The sequence below is a fragment of the Nomascus leucogenys genome, chromosome 1a (genome assembly GCF_006542625.1).
Source record: "Nomascus leucogenys isolate Asia chromosome 1a, Asia_NLE_v1, whole genome shotgun sequence".
NCBI classification, from domain to species: domain Eukaryota; kingdom Metazoa; phylum Chordata; class Mammalia; order Primates; family Hylobatidae; genus Nomascus; species Nomascus leucogenys.
The window spans coordinates 37,898,899-37,914,878 of record NC_044381.1 but is presented as its reverse complement, the minus strand read 5'-3'; the positions used below and the strand labels follow the sequence as shown (position 1 = coordinate 37,914,878).

The following is a 15,980-nucleotide window of genomic DNA, read 5'->3' as shown; positions in this document are numbered from 1 at the left end:
TATATATATATATATTTTATATATAATATATATATGCCTGCCTTGGCCTCCCAAATGCTGTGATTACAGGTGCAAACCACCTCATCCAGCCTCAGCTTTCGTATTTTATATTCGAGAAAACTGAGACCCACATAAGCTGAATCGGTATATATATATATATATATATATATATATATATATATAATAAGAAAGCTGATACTCTAAGATACTCTCTAGCTAAGACACTCTCTAGGTCTCTTTGGGCTCTAAAATGTTGATGGCACATTCTTGTAACACAGTAGAGTTTACAAAAAGCCTTCACGCATAACAGCTCGTGCAGAGCCCTGGAAGGTAATTAACACAATTGTAATCATTCAGTTTTTTTGCATCTGCAAAAAATTGCTGACTATGAGACTGGTCCAAAGAGACAGCTGTTAACCGGTGGAGCTGGGTCTAAATCCACAATTTTGTCAGTGCCGCTACAGTGGTAGCAGAATTAAGCAGGATTTTCTAGTCCTTACAAATAGGTTCGAGGCAGCACAAATTTGCTGGTTTACTTCACACTAATCCAAAAAGTACTTCATGTGAACTTCCAATTTTTTCCCGAATTTTCCATGAACACGCTGGTCATCTGAGAATGAATAGTCAATCAATACAGACTTATTGGCTCAGGAGTACCTCACCGTTGAACATGGAGATCTGTGTAAGGAATTGCGTCCTTTGAAGCAGGCATTTGAATCCCTGTTTTCAGGTCGCTGGGTGTGTGAAAGCATCTGTCTGAGGTCCATCAGCCCACCTAAGACAGGGCGCCTCGCAGCAGGGCAGGCGCGCTCAGGAAGAGGAGAACGACTTTCTCAGGTTGTGGCCTGAGTGTAGAAAGCTGAGGGAGTTCTGGAGGGCGCCTGGGCAACTCGGCCAATGTGCCCAGCTGAGACTCGAGGGTCCCTGTCCCCACCCGCCCTGTCCCGGGCGCCGCTGAAGCGCACGGAGGACAGGGACAGCCCCGCACTCCCGCAGACCCCCCGGCCCCGGACCCAGCCTCACCCGTAGGTGGTCAGCAGCGCCTTGTTAACCAGCACGATGAGGAAGGAGCAGGTACCGTAGAAGAGCGCCGACAGCAGCCGGGCCACCCGCGTGGGCAGCCGCGCCGCGCCGGGCTCCCCGCCAGCGCCCTCGGCCTCTGCCTGGCCACCGGCCGTCATCTCCCTCGGCCCCGCGGACCCCGCCGCCCGCCAGCTCCGGCTGCGCACTGGTCCCGCCCGGCCGGGCCGGGGAAGAGGGCGCGGCAGGAACAGGAAGAGCCCGGCGCAATCCCAGGTCCCGGCCCGCCCCCTACGAGCGCCCCGAGACAGGCGCAGGAGGACCCTGCGCGCTGGACTTCACCCTGGTTCCAGGCACCTCCTTCGGTCTCCAGGGCCGGCAATGCGTTGGGGAGTTGAAAAGCGCTGCCTTCCTCCAGGCTTTCCTGGAGAGAAACGCTTCAGTCTCAGGGCTTGTTCTTTTTTTTTTTTCCCTACAACTTTCTTGTTTAGTGTATAATTTACATACAATGAAGTGTATACATCTTGCCAGTCCATAGTTTGAGATGAGCTTCGACAAAGGCATCCACCCGAGTAACTACTCAAAACAGAACATTTCCATCACCCCAAAAATTCCCCTTGCTGCCCCTTTGAAGTTAACGCCCGCATCTCATCGATGACTATTGCTGTAGGTTAAGTTTGCCTTTTCCGGAATTTCAAATAAACAGGGTGCTTTCTAGAATTTATGAATGAGCATGTGGTCTCAGGGGTTTTCACTCCATGCTTTGGACTCGACCATGTGATTTGTTCAATCGTTGAGTAGTATCACAAATTGTGTATCCATTGGTTGTTTCCCGTTTAGAACCATTACGAAAAATGCTTCCATGAAGCATTGTGGGACCTGTGTTTTCATTTCTCTTAAATAAATATCTAGGAGCGGAGTGGCTAGGAGTAAGGCTGGTGAAGCCTTGGGACTTGGGTGTCCTCTGGGTGCTTTGTGGCAGGTCCACTCCTCGCGGAGGGCCCTTTGCCTTCGGGTCAGGTCAGTTGAAGGACAGCTTCCCAGAACCGCCTAGTCTTGTCAGTCTTTAAAAAATAGGAACTTTTGGCCAGGCGCGGTGGCTCACGCATGTAATCCCAGCACTTTGGGAGACCGAGGCGGGCGGATCACGAGGTCAGATCGAGACCATCCTGGCTAACACGGTGAAACCCCGTCTCTACTAAAAATACAAAAAAAGTAGCCGGGCGTGGTGGCGGGAGCCTGTAGTCCCAGCTACTCGGGAGGCTGAGGCAGGAGAATGGCTGAACCCATTCGCGCCACTGCACTCCAGCCTGGGGGACAGAGCAAGACTCCGTCTCAAAAAATATATATTATATATTATATATTTAATATATAATGTATTATATATATATATATATATATATATGAACTTTTAGCTTCTTAGAAAAGCTGAAGATTTCAAGTTAAAAGTTGGGGCCTAACTATATAGATGCCCAGATAATTGTTTTTCTACTCTTAGGCACTAAACAACCAGGAGAATGAAAACTGGGAAACATTTTCAGCCCTGATAAGAACTAAAGCAGAACTCGTGAAAATTAGCTAGCATTAAAAAGACCAGAAGTGCCCAAGTTACCCAAAACAAGAAAGAAAAGACATGTTAAGTCCGTTTTAAAAGAGAAAATGAATCCATATTCAAGTTAAACAGGAAACCGGTCATTTTGGTTAATTTCCTCAGAACATTGAATTTTCTTGTGAGTCTCCAAATGTTTTGACTGCAGAAAGAATATTTTAAAGGCACTTTTAATGATGACTTTCATCATAATTGCATTTAGTTTGCTTGTATATACATACTTCCAGGACCTTACCTCACTGCCAAAATTCCATCCTTACCCTGTTTAAACAGCAACTCATACTAAGGAGTTGCTTGTGATATTCTTCTGCACAAGGGTAAGACAGACTGACCCTTGCCATTGCAAATACACAACTAAAGATCTACCGAAAATAACTGATGAAAAAAGAAAACCAATTTGCTAGACTCTTAGAAAAGTACACAGGCTTTAAATGGATTCTTGAGGAGGTGACCCCAGAGTCAACCCATCTTAAATGTAAGTGAAATGAAATCCCTTTTCCTTATTACCCTAATTTAAGGCCTGGGAATGGGGTGGCAATAGTTCAATACTTATCCACAGCACTATATTTTTAACACTGTAGTAATGAACCAGATGAGGAAGTTAAATATCTATAACCTTAAAGGCCATAATTAAAGTAAGAAAAAGGAATCCACACTGTACTTACAACTATGCAAACATGTACTGAAATAATACTAATGGCTGAACATAAGGCTATAAGTGATGTTTCTATCTTTTAAAATTTTTTATATCATGGTTATTATATTTTTGATAGGAAAACAAATGATAAAGGCTTTAAGAATGACCGTGTACTTTAAATTTTAAATTAAAATAAATTTTTATTCAAAGCATCTTTTAAAATTACAGCATGTTTATTCTTATGCTGTTAACTCTGCCAAACTACAACTTAGCCATATGAAGCATAAAACACTTCAAAAATTTGAATGTAAACCACATTTTTTAAAACAAAAAGCAGTCTTAACACACCTCAAATTTTAGATACCAATGTATTTTTCCAAGTATATAGCTTATATCAAAAAGAACATTTTAAATGTTTCTAAATAGTTGTGATAATTTCTTAAACTGTTGCAATTATACAAATAAAAAATGTTTATGAAAAAACTATATTAGAGTTGACAAAAGCTGACTGGAGAAACAAGGAAAAACCCTTACTTTTGAAGGCCTTAAATGTTATCATCTGTGAATTGGCAAATATTTGTATTTGAAAAATTCTTACTACCCTTCCTTCTTTAGTTAAGTTGATCGAAGTTCAAATTTCCCAAAACTGATGAGTGTTGTTTTTAGTTCATTAAATCACACATTTGAGAGCCAAAATTCTAGAGGAAATGCTGAAACATAAACCAAGATAATTCAGATGCTATAGTCTCTCTTACCAGCTTATAAGTGCTCCAAATTAAAATTCTATATACCACATTACAAACAAAATTCTTAAACCATTACAAATATAAATTCTCTTATTACAAAAAAATCCCTAAAGATTTGTAATTTACTGTACAGAGGAATTACATTTTTAAAGTATGTCCTCGTCATACACATTATTTGTAACTATCGTATCTTCTTTCATACTTTTTCTCCTCTTCAAGACATTTACATGCCTCCCCTTCCCCGTGGCTACATATTTTAAACTATCTGTGTACTATGACATATTGGGATTTTTGGATAAAGAAGCCTACTTTGTAATGTTTAAACTACATCTGTAGGAACCTCTTCAACTCAAAAAAGCTAAAAAGGCACTGAAGAGCCCATATTTCCCTCTATTACTCTAAGTTTTACTCCAATTAAGCAATCTGTAAATTACCATGCTATGCATGTCATTTAGTTCTGTTTAGAACAAAAGCCAAAATGATGGAAGTTTTGCCTACATAAAGGAGGTGGTCTGCTCAGCTCTTGATTTTTCTGTTCATGCTTCAGTACATAAAGTGGTGTTTAATAACTTTATTTGGAAAAATGGCTTAAAACCACCACACAAGTTAACACACTTGCAGTTAAAACTATTTCAGAAGCCTACTTATTTGAGTAGCTAATATTTTCTGCAGTGTTTAACTGATAGCTAAATTTAGTGAACACAAAATAGCTTGGCATGTTACTCTGAAGTAAAGCAAGAAGGTGGCTTTATGCACTGAAAATATAAATATGGAGGCTTCCATTTGCTAATAATTCTAAACAAGCAGTACAATTAAAATGTAGTGTTTGCTAACAAAAGATCTAAAACATTTCACTACAAAACAACCCTGTAGGTGTCCCTTTAGAAAAAATCCAAGTGCCAAATCTCATTACAGGGCCCTTAATATGTATTTTTAAAATTACCAATTACTATGTTACCTAGACTTTGCAAGATTAATCACTCAATTTCAGCAAATGAGAAATATGAAATGTGCAAAAGTTCCCAAGTTAACATGCTAGGGATGACAAGTGCTTTTCAAACTTAAACATTATACTGAGTTGTAAAGCCCCAGAAAGATAGAATAAGACTGATTTTGCTCCAATTTCAAAAATTCTGAACTATTGTGCATCTTACCAAGAGCCTCAAATATCTATTTTCTTCTAAGTCCATTACTTAGAACATCTTCCAAAATAGTCAGCCTCCCATTTCTGTAGCCTTAGTGGGCACAGTATTTTGCAATTAAAATTATCTATCTTACATATTTTATACTTTCTTGCTTGCTTCAGTGTTTACAGTATTGTTAAACATACTAATATATATTGTTAAAAATGATCTTATAAATAATCTGTTTTAACCTTCTTTGGCTATTTGTACCATTCTGTTTTTCAAACAAGTGTCTTATTCAGAAAGTGCTTCCTGTGAGAACTGCTTCCAATGAATGCATTAAACTTGCAAAATCTAGCTTCCCACAATATGTAGTTTTCTACCCTGTACTGTGCAGTCCATATTTACAAAATATTTTAAACTTTACAACGAATTCATTTCCATATAAAAAAAGTGCAGTTCTCTCTCACCCCATATTCTGGGGCAATAACATTCTTCATAAATTTCTACAGAATAGCAGCCTATGATAAGCAAATAAGGTGCTTAGCTTATGCCCAAGGATCTACTTTTTAAGTACGCTGGGCAGTACTTTTGTACAGTGGAAGAGTCAGTGTCCAAGCTACTGTCGGAGTGGCGCCCCAGTCAGGTTGGCAAGCTCTATGAGCGCGAGGGCTCCGTGCAGGCGCTCCCGCTGCTCCTGCAGCCGGCGCTGGGCCCCTCTCTTCTCGTCGTCCTCCTCATCAGACTGAAGGTATTCCAGAGGGTCCTGCTGCTCCTGATCAGCCTTCTGAACCAGCTTGCCTTTCAAGGTAGGGGTGCGCTGCTCTCTCATTTCCCAATACCTATGTGAAATGCAGCCACATTAGTTATATTGCAGACATGAAATTTCCAGATGTTTACTTTTCTTTTAAAAAGTTCCGTACCACAATGTTACTTTTATGTGATTCAGTTTATAAAGTTATAAAGTGATTTAACATACATTTCCTATTTATAGAGGAAAGAAACTGAAGTTCAACGAGGTTAAGAGACATGCTCAGGTTTCCATAATAAACCTGGCAGTTCTAGATCTTCTACTCACTCTCAAATCACGTTTTTGCCATTAAACTATCGCCGCCTTAAAGAGCCTGTGTGAAATGGACTTGAGTAAAATACAGAAATAGTAGAAAAAACAGTCTTTAGAAACTTATTTATCCTATCTACAGAGGGATGGTAACTTCTGACAGCGTTAACGCTGTAAATATTAAACCCACAAACTATGACAAAGTGATTAACATCTGTGACACAGAGTTTATTCAAAAACTTAAAAACACTACCCTTATTCTATTACATGGCCAATTGATAATTTACAAGAGAAAATGCAAATGCTCAACTCTTTAGTAACTAAAGAAATGCATATTTAGGCTGGGCGCAGTGGCTCACGCCTGTAATCCTAGCACTTTGGGAGGCCAAGGCAGGCAGATCACTTGAGGTCAAGAGTTCAAAACCAGCCTGGCTAACATGGTGAAAACCCCTCTCTACTAAAAATACAAAAAAATTAGCCGGGTCTGGCTAACATGGTGAAAACCCCTCTCTACTAAAAATACAAAAAAATTAGCCGGGTGTGGTGGCGGGCACCTGTAATCCCAGCTACTCCAGAGGCTGAGGCAGAAGATGACTTGAACCTGGGAGGCGGAGGTTGCAGCAAGCCAAAGTTGGGCCGCTGCACTCCATCCGGGGTGACAGAGCAAGACTCCGTCTCAAGAAAAAAAAAAAAAGAAAAATGCATTTTAAATGACAGTAACAGATCATACAAAACTGTCCATACAAAGCCTTGTATATTAATGTTCATAGTAGCTTTATATGTAATAGCCAAAAATAACCCAAATGCCCATAGAGTGAATAAACAAACTACATTTGTATAAAACTACTATTTTACAGTGACAGCAGATCAGTGTTGTATGGGGGGAAGGCGGACAGGGAGGAATGTGTGGTTCGGTTCACAAAGGGGGCACGAGGAAACTTGGAAATGATGGATATGTTCACCATCTTGACTGTGGAGATGGTGTCACAGTATATACATGTCAAAAATGTATCAAATTGTATACTTTAAAATGTATCAAATTGTACACTTTAAATGTATCATAATTTCTTATATGTTACTTATATACCAACAAAGCTGTTTTTATTTATTTTTTTTATTTTATTTTTTGAGACAGAGTCTCACTTTGTCACCCAGGCTGGAGGGCAGTGGCACAATCTTGGCTCACTGCAACCTCCATCTCCTGGGTTCAAACTATTCTCATGCCTCAGCCTCCTGGAATTATAGGCGCCCACCACCATGCCTGGCTAATTTTTTTTTTCTTTTTTTTTTTTTTGGAGACAGAGTTTCATTCTTCTTGCCCAGGCTAGAGTGCAATGATGGGGTTTTACCATGTTGGCCAGGCTGGTCTCGATCTCCTGACCTCAGGTGATTCGCCTGCCTAGGCCTCCCAAAGTGCTGGGATTACAGAAGTGAGCCACCATGCCAGGCCTGTATTTTTAGTAGAGATGGGGTCCTGCCATTTAGCCAGGCTGATCTTGAACTCCTGACCTCAGGTGATCCACCCACCTCGGCCAAAGTGCTGGGATTACAGGCGTGAGCCACTGCACCTGGCCCCAACAAAGCTGTTTTTAAAATTACATACAAAAAAAAAAAAATACAACTACCAAATTTCAGGAAATCCAGACTACTCAAAGTGGAAAAGTTTTGGCAATGCCCACAGAGGTCTAAAAAAAGAAGTGCAAATTGTTCAGTATGACTTGAAGAATGACTAGAAAAGGAGAATGGCAAAAGATAAGTTCAGCAAGTCAGCAGGAACCAGGTAATGAAGGACTTTGAATTCCATAATAAAGGGTTTAGGCTTTAGACTGAGGATCATACTGACATTTTAGAAAGATCCCTTTGGCAGTAGCATGGAAAATGGATTGAGAGCATTCAAGTGGCTGAATTTGAGTTAGTAAGGAGGTAGATGTCATAACTTGGTCACTGAGTAGACAGGAGAAAGACAGGGAGGTGAGGTGTGGTGGCTCACGCCTGTAATCCCAACACTTTGGGAGGCCAAGGTGCGAGAATCACTTGAGGCCAGGAGTTTGAGACCAGCGTGGGCAATGTGGCAAGACCCCATCTCTACAAAAAAATTAAAAATTAGCTGGGCTTGGTGGCACACATCTGTGGTCCCAACTACTCAGGGGGCTGAAGTGGGAGGATCACTTGAGCCCAGGAGGTCAAGGCTCAATGAGCTAATAATCCTGCTATTACAGTCCAGTCTTGACAACGGAGTAAGACCCTGTCTCAGAAAAAAAAAAAAAAAAGACAAGGATGACCAGTAAGCTTCTGGCTGGGACAAAATTAGAAATAATGGGGCAGTAGGAGCCAACCAGGAGAAAGAGGAGGGGAGGAGGTGATGGAGATATTTAGTTTAGGGTACCCCTAGAATAGCCCATCTAAACAATTTCTGTGACAGTGCTAACAAATTTCCCTGGACGTGAATAATCAAATAGTATTTCCAGATTCCATTATCTAATTCTTATGTATTTTTATCCAAACAAAACAGAGTTTATTCCTTCAAATATTTATCAAGGCCCAGAAGCTATGCTAGGTCCTAGGCTTACCGTAATCAACAAGACAAATATCCCTTCCTGGGGAAGCTTTCAGTCTGGCAGGGAAGGTATAAAATAAACAAATAAATGTGTGATGGATGTTTTGAAAAGGAAAATGAAAGCATCTGTTAAGTGGGTCCCAGCCCGTTTGTTGCTGAGCAGGTCAGGGACGCCTTCCTGAGTAAGAGATGAAGGTCAGCAAGAGGCTAAGCCAAGTGGGGAGTGAGTGCTCCAGGCAGAGGAAGCAGGGTGCACACAGGCCCTCACACAAAGGCACCTGTGTTGAGAAACCCACAGCCCAGCATGGCAGGGGACAGTTGCCCTATCAGAGGGAGGCAGGGCTATGGCAGCACAGCTAGGAATCCTGGACTTTACCCTAAGCAGCCAGTGAAGCCTGGGTGAGGCCCGAGCAGCTGCTGCTGGCTTGTGTATAGCAGACAGGTCCTTCAACCGAAATATCCTTAGAGAAATTCTTTTATACTGGCCCTCTTGTTGCCATTGGAAAAAATTAAATTGGTGTTTTTGGAACCTCACCTAAGAAGAACCACTAACATCTATCCCTGGTGTTTTTTTGTTTGTTTGTTTTTTTGTTTTGTTTTGTTTTGTTTTGAGACAGGGTCTCACTCTGTCACCCAGGCTGGAATACAAGAGTGCAGTGGGGCCATCTCAGCTCACTGCAACCTCCGCCTCCCAGGCTCAAGTGATTCTCCTGCCTCAGTCTCCCGAGTATGGGATTATAGGCATGTGCCACTACTGCCCAGGTAATTTTTGTATTTTTATTAAAGATGGGGTTTCACTAAGTTGACCAGACTGTTCTCAAACTCCTGACCTCAGGTGATCCACCTGCCTTGGCTGTCTATCCCTGTTTTAATTGGCACATAGCTAAGGCTAACATAAAGAAAATGAAGAAGGTTGCATTCATGGCAAATGAAATACAATACATATAAAACATTTTTTCAAAATGGGAAAACTCTTCCTTTGAAAATAAACTGTGGTCTGGGCACTCTAATTATATTGTAATTTTCTATCATACACAGATCCTAAGATCCTAATACCACTCATAATAATTTTATAGAAAATCAGGGGTCGTTTCTAATTATGTTATAAAATGTGTATAAATGCAGCTTATTTAAAATGAGAGGCGTATCCAAGTCCCTAACACAACCCAAGCCCGCGCTGTGCATCTTCACGGTGGACTAACAGCAGCATTCCTGACCTCGCCAGCCACTCGGCCGCGGCCTTGTTGTCGGCAGCCTGATGTTTGCTGAGTGTGTCCGTGGGCTCCTCTCTCTTCAGCCTGGCATAGGGGTGCTTCGGACAGTGGCGGTTTGCATGGGTGAATCTGCTCAGGCAGCCTTCAAAACACAAGGTTAACACCTGTCAGGATCTGGACATCCAGCACACAGAAATGAGGAAAACATTCAGTTTCACTGGTATCCAGTAAAGTAAATTAATACGGTGAAATTTGGCATCTATAATTTGGAGGAGAAAACAATCAAACCAGCACAGTCTCATCAGTGCTAGAGTGGGGACAGGAAGACAGTCACATTTTGTTCGTGGCCATGTGTGTCCAACACCATTGGAAAGTGATTTATTTGCGTGAGTTCAAAATGTTCAAAATGGCAGGGCGTGGTGGCTCACGCCTGTAATCCCAGCACTTTGGAAGGCCGAGGCGGGCCAATCACTTGAGATCAGGAGTTAGAGACCAACCTGGCCAACATGGCAAAATGCCATCTCTACTAAAAATACAAAAATTAGCTGGGCATGGTGGCCCCTACCTGTAATCCCAGCTACTCAGGAGGCTGAGACAGGAGAATAGCTTGAACCCGGGAGGCAGAGGTTGCAGTGAGCCAAGATCACGCCATTGCACTCCAGCCTAGCGACAGAGCCAGACTCCATCGCAGGGGTGGGGTGGAGTTCAAAACCTCAGACCCGGGAATTCCATTTGTGGAATCTAACATAAGGAAGCATCCCAGAAGAAGAACAAAGCTACAAGTGTGAAAACATTCCCCTCAGCTTTGTTGGTAACAAGAACATTTAAAAAACAAATTAAATATTCAGACCAGGCGCAGTGGCTCATGCCTGTAATCCCAACACTTTGGGAGGCCGAGGCGGGTGGATCACCTGAGGTCAGCAGTTCAAAACCAGCCTGGCCAACATGGTCCCCCATCTCTACTAAAAACACAAAAATTAGCCGGACATGGTGGCACAAGCCTGTAATTCCAGCTACTCCGGATGCTGAGGCAGGAGAATTGCTTGAACTCAGGAGGCGGAGGTTGCAGTGAGCCGAGATCGTGCCACTGTACTCTGGCCTGGGCGAAAAGTGAGACTCTGTTTCAAAACAATAAAAAATAAATAAATAAATGTTGGGCGCAGTGGCTCACGCCTGTAATCCCAGCGCTTTGGGAGGCCAAGGTGGGCGGATCACCTGAGGTTGGGAGTTTAAGACCAGCCTGACCAATGTAGAGAAACCCCGTCTCTACTGAAAATACAAAATTAACTAGGTATGGTGGCATATGCCTGTAATCCCAGCTACTCGGGAGGCTGAGGGAGGAGAATTGCTTGAACCCGGGAGGCAGAGGTTGTGGTGAGCTGAGATGGCGCCATTGCACTCCAGCCTGGGCAACAAGAGCAAAACTCCGTCTCAAAAAATAAATAAACAAATATTCATTATTCAACATAGAGGAAACCATTGTGTATAGGCTTAAGCAAACTTGCTAGATGAAAAGTTTGCAGACCTTTGCAACATTTGTAATAATCAAGAAAATTACAGAGCAACAGGACAGACTGCACTGAACTTCAAATATACTGTAACTGCATAAAAATATGCATCTTTAGAAACTGATAAAAGATTAAGAAAATCACTTAGGATAATATGCTTACTTCACTTTAATAATTAAAAAGTTTAAAATGTTGCTCCAAAGGCTGTATTTACTTTTACAGATTTTTCTACTGCCTACAACTGGATATAGTATGTTTAATTGTCCTTCAAGGTTTCATCAAAAAGGATTACTTTATTTAAAAATCAATCATTTCTTAAGCCAGGCACAGAAAGACAATCATCACTTGTTCTCACTTATTTGTGGGATCTAAATATCAAAACAATTGAACTCATGGAGATAGAGAGTAGAACAATGGTTACCAGAGGCTGGGAAGGGGAGCTGGGGGATGAGGGGCAGGTAAGGATGGTTAATAGGTACCAAAAATAGAAAGAATGAATAAGACGTAGTATTTTATAGCACAAGGTGACTATAGTCAGTAATAATTCAACTGTACATTCTAAAATAACTTAAGAGTGTAACAGGATTATTTGTAACACAAAGGACCCATGCTTGAGGGGATGGATAGCCCATTTACCATGTGATTATTATGCATTGCATGTCTGTATCAAGTATCTCATGTACCCCGTAAATATGTATACCTACTATGTACCCACAAAAATCAAAACCAACAAATTTTTTAAATCAATCATTTCTGAGAAATTCAGCATGTATCAGTTATCAAAGAAGAAAGCTTATAAAGTTTTATAAAATTTATATTAAAAAATCTTTCCCCTCAAAAAAATTCAAGGAAAAGATATTTTAACTGTTAAGTCACAACTAGTTATTCCATAAACGTTAACTTCTAACACCATACCATTTTCTGAACAAACAAAAGGTTTCTCCCCGGTGTGAAGACGCTGATGTGTTTTGAGCTGTCCACTTTGAACAAAGGCTTTTCCACAGTCTGGATAGTCACACAGATAGGGCCTCTCACCTAAGTAGACAGATGTTAGATATTATATCTGAGATAATAAGGCCAGAAGAGGAGGGGGATGGGGAGAGAATCAGGCTTTATATAGGTCATGACTCCCAATAACAATAAAACATGTCAGGGCCCCTACTGAGCTGCAGGTGGAAATGCTAATGGCAGCACTTGGGTGGCATCAATGACTATCTGCTGGGGAACACAATCTATTCTTAGGCCTTGAGGTTATCATCTTGAGCTTATCCCATACTTTTTCTCCCTCATACTCCAAATCACCAGATCTTGCTGGCTCTTCACTATGTCTTCCACCCACTCCTGCCTTCTCACTCAGCTTCCCCTGGTCAGACAGGCAGCCCTCCCACTAGGATGAACCCTCCGACAGCCTCCTGGCCGGCTTCTCGTTTCTCACCCTGCACAGCACTCCCAGAGTAGCTGGCACAGAAGTCTGCTTTTGTCATACCAACTAGCCCCTGAACCACCCCCAAATCCTATTACACACCTTGGACAACTAAAAATTATCTGCTGACTTAAATGGTCCTCTAAGATCAGCACTCTAGGCAATCTCACCAACCTCATTAGCTACTGGGGTTAAGGGGCAGAGTTTATCCTTACTTCCCTCCTGGAGAATCATTCCAGCCAGGAAGCAGTTCTTCATCTTGTTCTAATCCTTGAAAATACTATTTTCTCTGCCCATTCAAATCTTCCCAATCCTGTAGGCTCTCAGTGAGGTTCTTCCTATCTCCCCAGATAACTGAATTCTTCCTATCTACCTCCAAATAATTGAACTTTGTATACCTTCATTAACTTGGGGTCCTGTGTTGTTTATGTGTCATGGTAGTCTCCTGCAAAGATTCCTAGTACCTTACACTTCACTTAAATTCCTATAGAAAACACAGTGCCAGGCTCAAGTGCTGAAAAATTTGTTCAATGATAATTAAACATTATTTATTGAAAAAAATCATTTAATCAACAATTGTACATTAGTTTGCATTTTCCAGTATAACTCAAAGAACAGTAACAAGTCCTCCCTAAATTTCCCATTATTTAGAGACATAATAAATGGTTGTGATAGTTGAATACAAGTTAAAATAAAACACAGATATAGGGGGATCGTTTAAAATGGTAAGGGAAAAGCTTTTTACAAAATATGCCAATAGGGCTCAACTATCCCTTAAGGATCCTCCTTTCAGTTCCTTGATGTACAGACCTCTAGGCTGATGCCTGGGGTATCAGGTGACACAGTGAGGCAGTGGTGATCAGGACGGCACTCAGCCCTTTCTTCATTCTGCCACAGTCTTGAATCTTACCCACACTGGCAACTCTGTGGCCTCTAGACACCTTAGTTTATAATGATTTAAAATTCAAACATTACCCCTTTCCAGGGATTTAACTTAAAAAAAACCTCTATTCTATCATATCATTTAAATATATATTTTCAAAAACCACAAGTTAAAAAAAAGTGAGAAACAGGTGAGCACCATAAACATGGTGGAAAAAAATAGGGGACTGAGGGTTACAAGCTCAAGCTCTAAACCAGTACTGCTCAATGAAAGATAATATGAACCACTTCTAGAAGGCACATCAGAAAAAGTAAAGAGAAAGAGGTAAAATAAATTTTTATTTTTTATTTTTTTGAGATTGAGTTTCGCGCTTGTTGCCAGGCTGGAGTGCAATGTCACGTCTCGGCTCACTGCAACCTCCACCTCCCGGGTTCGAGCGATTCTCTTGCCTCAGGTTCCCGAGTAACTGGGATTACAGGCATGTGCCACCACGCCTAGCTAATTTGTATTTTCAGTAGAGATGGGGTTTCTCCATGTTGGCCAGGCTGGTCTTGAACTCCTGACCTCAGGTGATCCACCCACCTCGGCCTCTCAAAGTGTGGGGATTACAAGCGTGAGCCAATGCACCCAGCCGTGAAATTAATTTTAATAATGTATTTTATTTAATCCAATTTATCTAAAAGTGTCATTTCAATATATAATCAACAGTAAAAATTGCTTACTTTTTTTCATATTAAGTATGTTTCATATTACTGCCCATCTCAATTTAGACTACCCACATTTCAAGTGCTCAGGAGTCACAGTGGCTACTGTATGGGGCGGTGTAGCTCTAGCTTTAAAGGTATGAGAGACTAATTGTAAGCCAGCAGTAGTTGGATTTTTGGCACCTCAGTTTTCTCACCTGTAAACTATTAGATGAACTATAAGGTTCCTTCCTTTGGGGCCAACTTTATAGCAAGAACAAGGGCCCTCTATACTTTTTTTTTTTTTTTGGCTCTCTAAATGATATTTAAAATGCAAATATAATTTCCATATGCAAATAAAGATGTACCATAATCTTGGGATGGCTGCCTACCATAGTTCACCACAGATTTAATGCTTAGGTCAAATGTCCTGATAGCACAGTGAGGACTCTAAACATTCTATTAAAAACTTGACAATTAATGTTTTTGGCCTACAGATGAACTTTAACAATTACATAGATAAAAGTATATCAAGTACAATTCAGGCAGGTAGGGGGTAAAACTAAATTTGCCAATAACATGACTATGACATCTAGGTTAATTACCATGATAACTTTAGAAATCACATGTAACCAGTATTCATAAAACCACCACTCTCCACCAAAAAACTGACTATACTGCCTTTTTTAAAAACTTCACAACTAATAGTGGTAATAACAAAATATAAGGCAATTAAAAAGTTAATTTATTACTCAATATCAAATCAGCTTTCAGTTAAGTGTGACTTCTGGCCAGGCACAGTGGCTCATGCCTGTAATCCCAGCACTTTGGGAGGCCGAGGCAGGCGGATCACAAGGTCAGGAGTTCGAGACCAGCCTGACCAACATGGTGAAACCCTGTCTCTACTGAAAATACAAAAATTAGCTGGGCATGGTGGCACATACCTGTAATCCCAGCTACTCAGGAGGCTGAGGCAGGAGAATTGCTTGAACCCAGGAGGCGGAGCTTGCAGTAAGCCAAGATTGCGCCACTGCACTCCAGCCTGGGCAACAGAGCAAGACTCTGTCTCAAAAAAAAAAAAAAAAAAAAAAAGTGTTACTTCTGGCAGTCTCTATAAAATTTGTTCAACTTACCTGTATGAGTCCTTTTGTGAGCCTGGAGCGATTTCTCCCGTGGAAACACCCTATTACAGATGTTACAACGGATTCTGCTGGATGAATGCTCTCCTTCATTTATTAAATCGCGGACAGTATCTGCTCTGGGCCTACCACGTCGGATTCCATCCTGCTGATAATTTTTATAAACATTAATATAATTTATTTAACTCTACTCATTAAAGCAACATAATATAACTTTTAAAAATCTTTCTTGGGAGCTGGGCGCAGCGGCACACACTTATAGTCCCAGCTATTTAGGAGGCTGAGGTAGGAGGATTGCTTGAGGCCAGGAGTTCGAAGCAACATTTTTGTTTTGTCTCTAAAAACAAAGCAAAAGTCTTTCTTAAGGGACATCAGTA

The 15,980-nt window shown here is 41.2% G+C and overlaps 2 protein-coding genes across 2 annotated transcripts in view; both read right to left on the bottom strand.

Annotated features, from left to right (window-relative positions):
• The window catches only part of SLC35D2 (solute carrier family 35 member D2), a 62,505-nt gene extending 61,254 nt beyond the window's left edge, over nucleotides 1-1,251 (bottom strand). The window contains exon 1 of the mRNA XM_003260527.3: nucleotides 1,024-1,251. Coding sequence (XP_003260575.1) covers nucleotides 1,024-1,181 — 158 coding nt within the window. The 5' untranslated portion in view covers nucleotides 1,182-1,251. The remainder of the gene's footprint in view (nucleotides 1-1,023) is intronic.
• Nucleotides 1,252-3,450: 2,199 nt separating this feature from the next.
• The window catches only part of ZNF367 (zinc finger protein 367), a 31,865-nt gene continuing 19,335 nt past the window's right edge, over nucleotides 3,451-15,980 (bottom strand). Inside the window, exons 2-5 of the mRNA XM_030799252.1 lie at nucleotides 15,598-15,748; nucleotides 12,391-12,510; nucleotides 9,971-10,109; nucleotides 3,451-5,978 (exon numbers count right to left, since the gene is read on the bottom strand). Of these exons, the coding sequence (XP_030655112.1) occupies nucleotides 5,756-5,978; nucleotides 9,971-10,109; nucleotides 12,391-12,510; nucleotides 15,598-15,748 (633 nt within the window). The 3' untranslated portion in view covers nucleotides 3,451-5,755. The remainder of the gene's footprint in view (nucleotides 5,979-9,970; nucleotides 10,110-12,390; nucleotides 12,511-15,597; nucleotides 15,749-15,980) is intronic.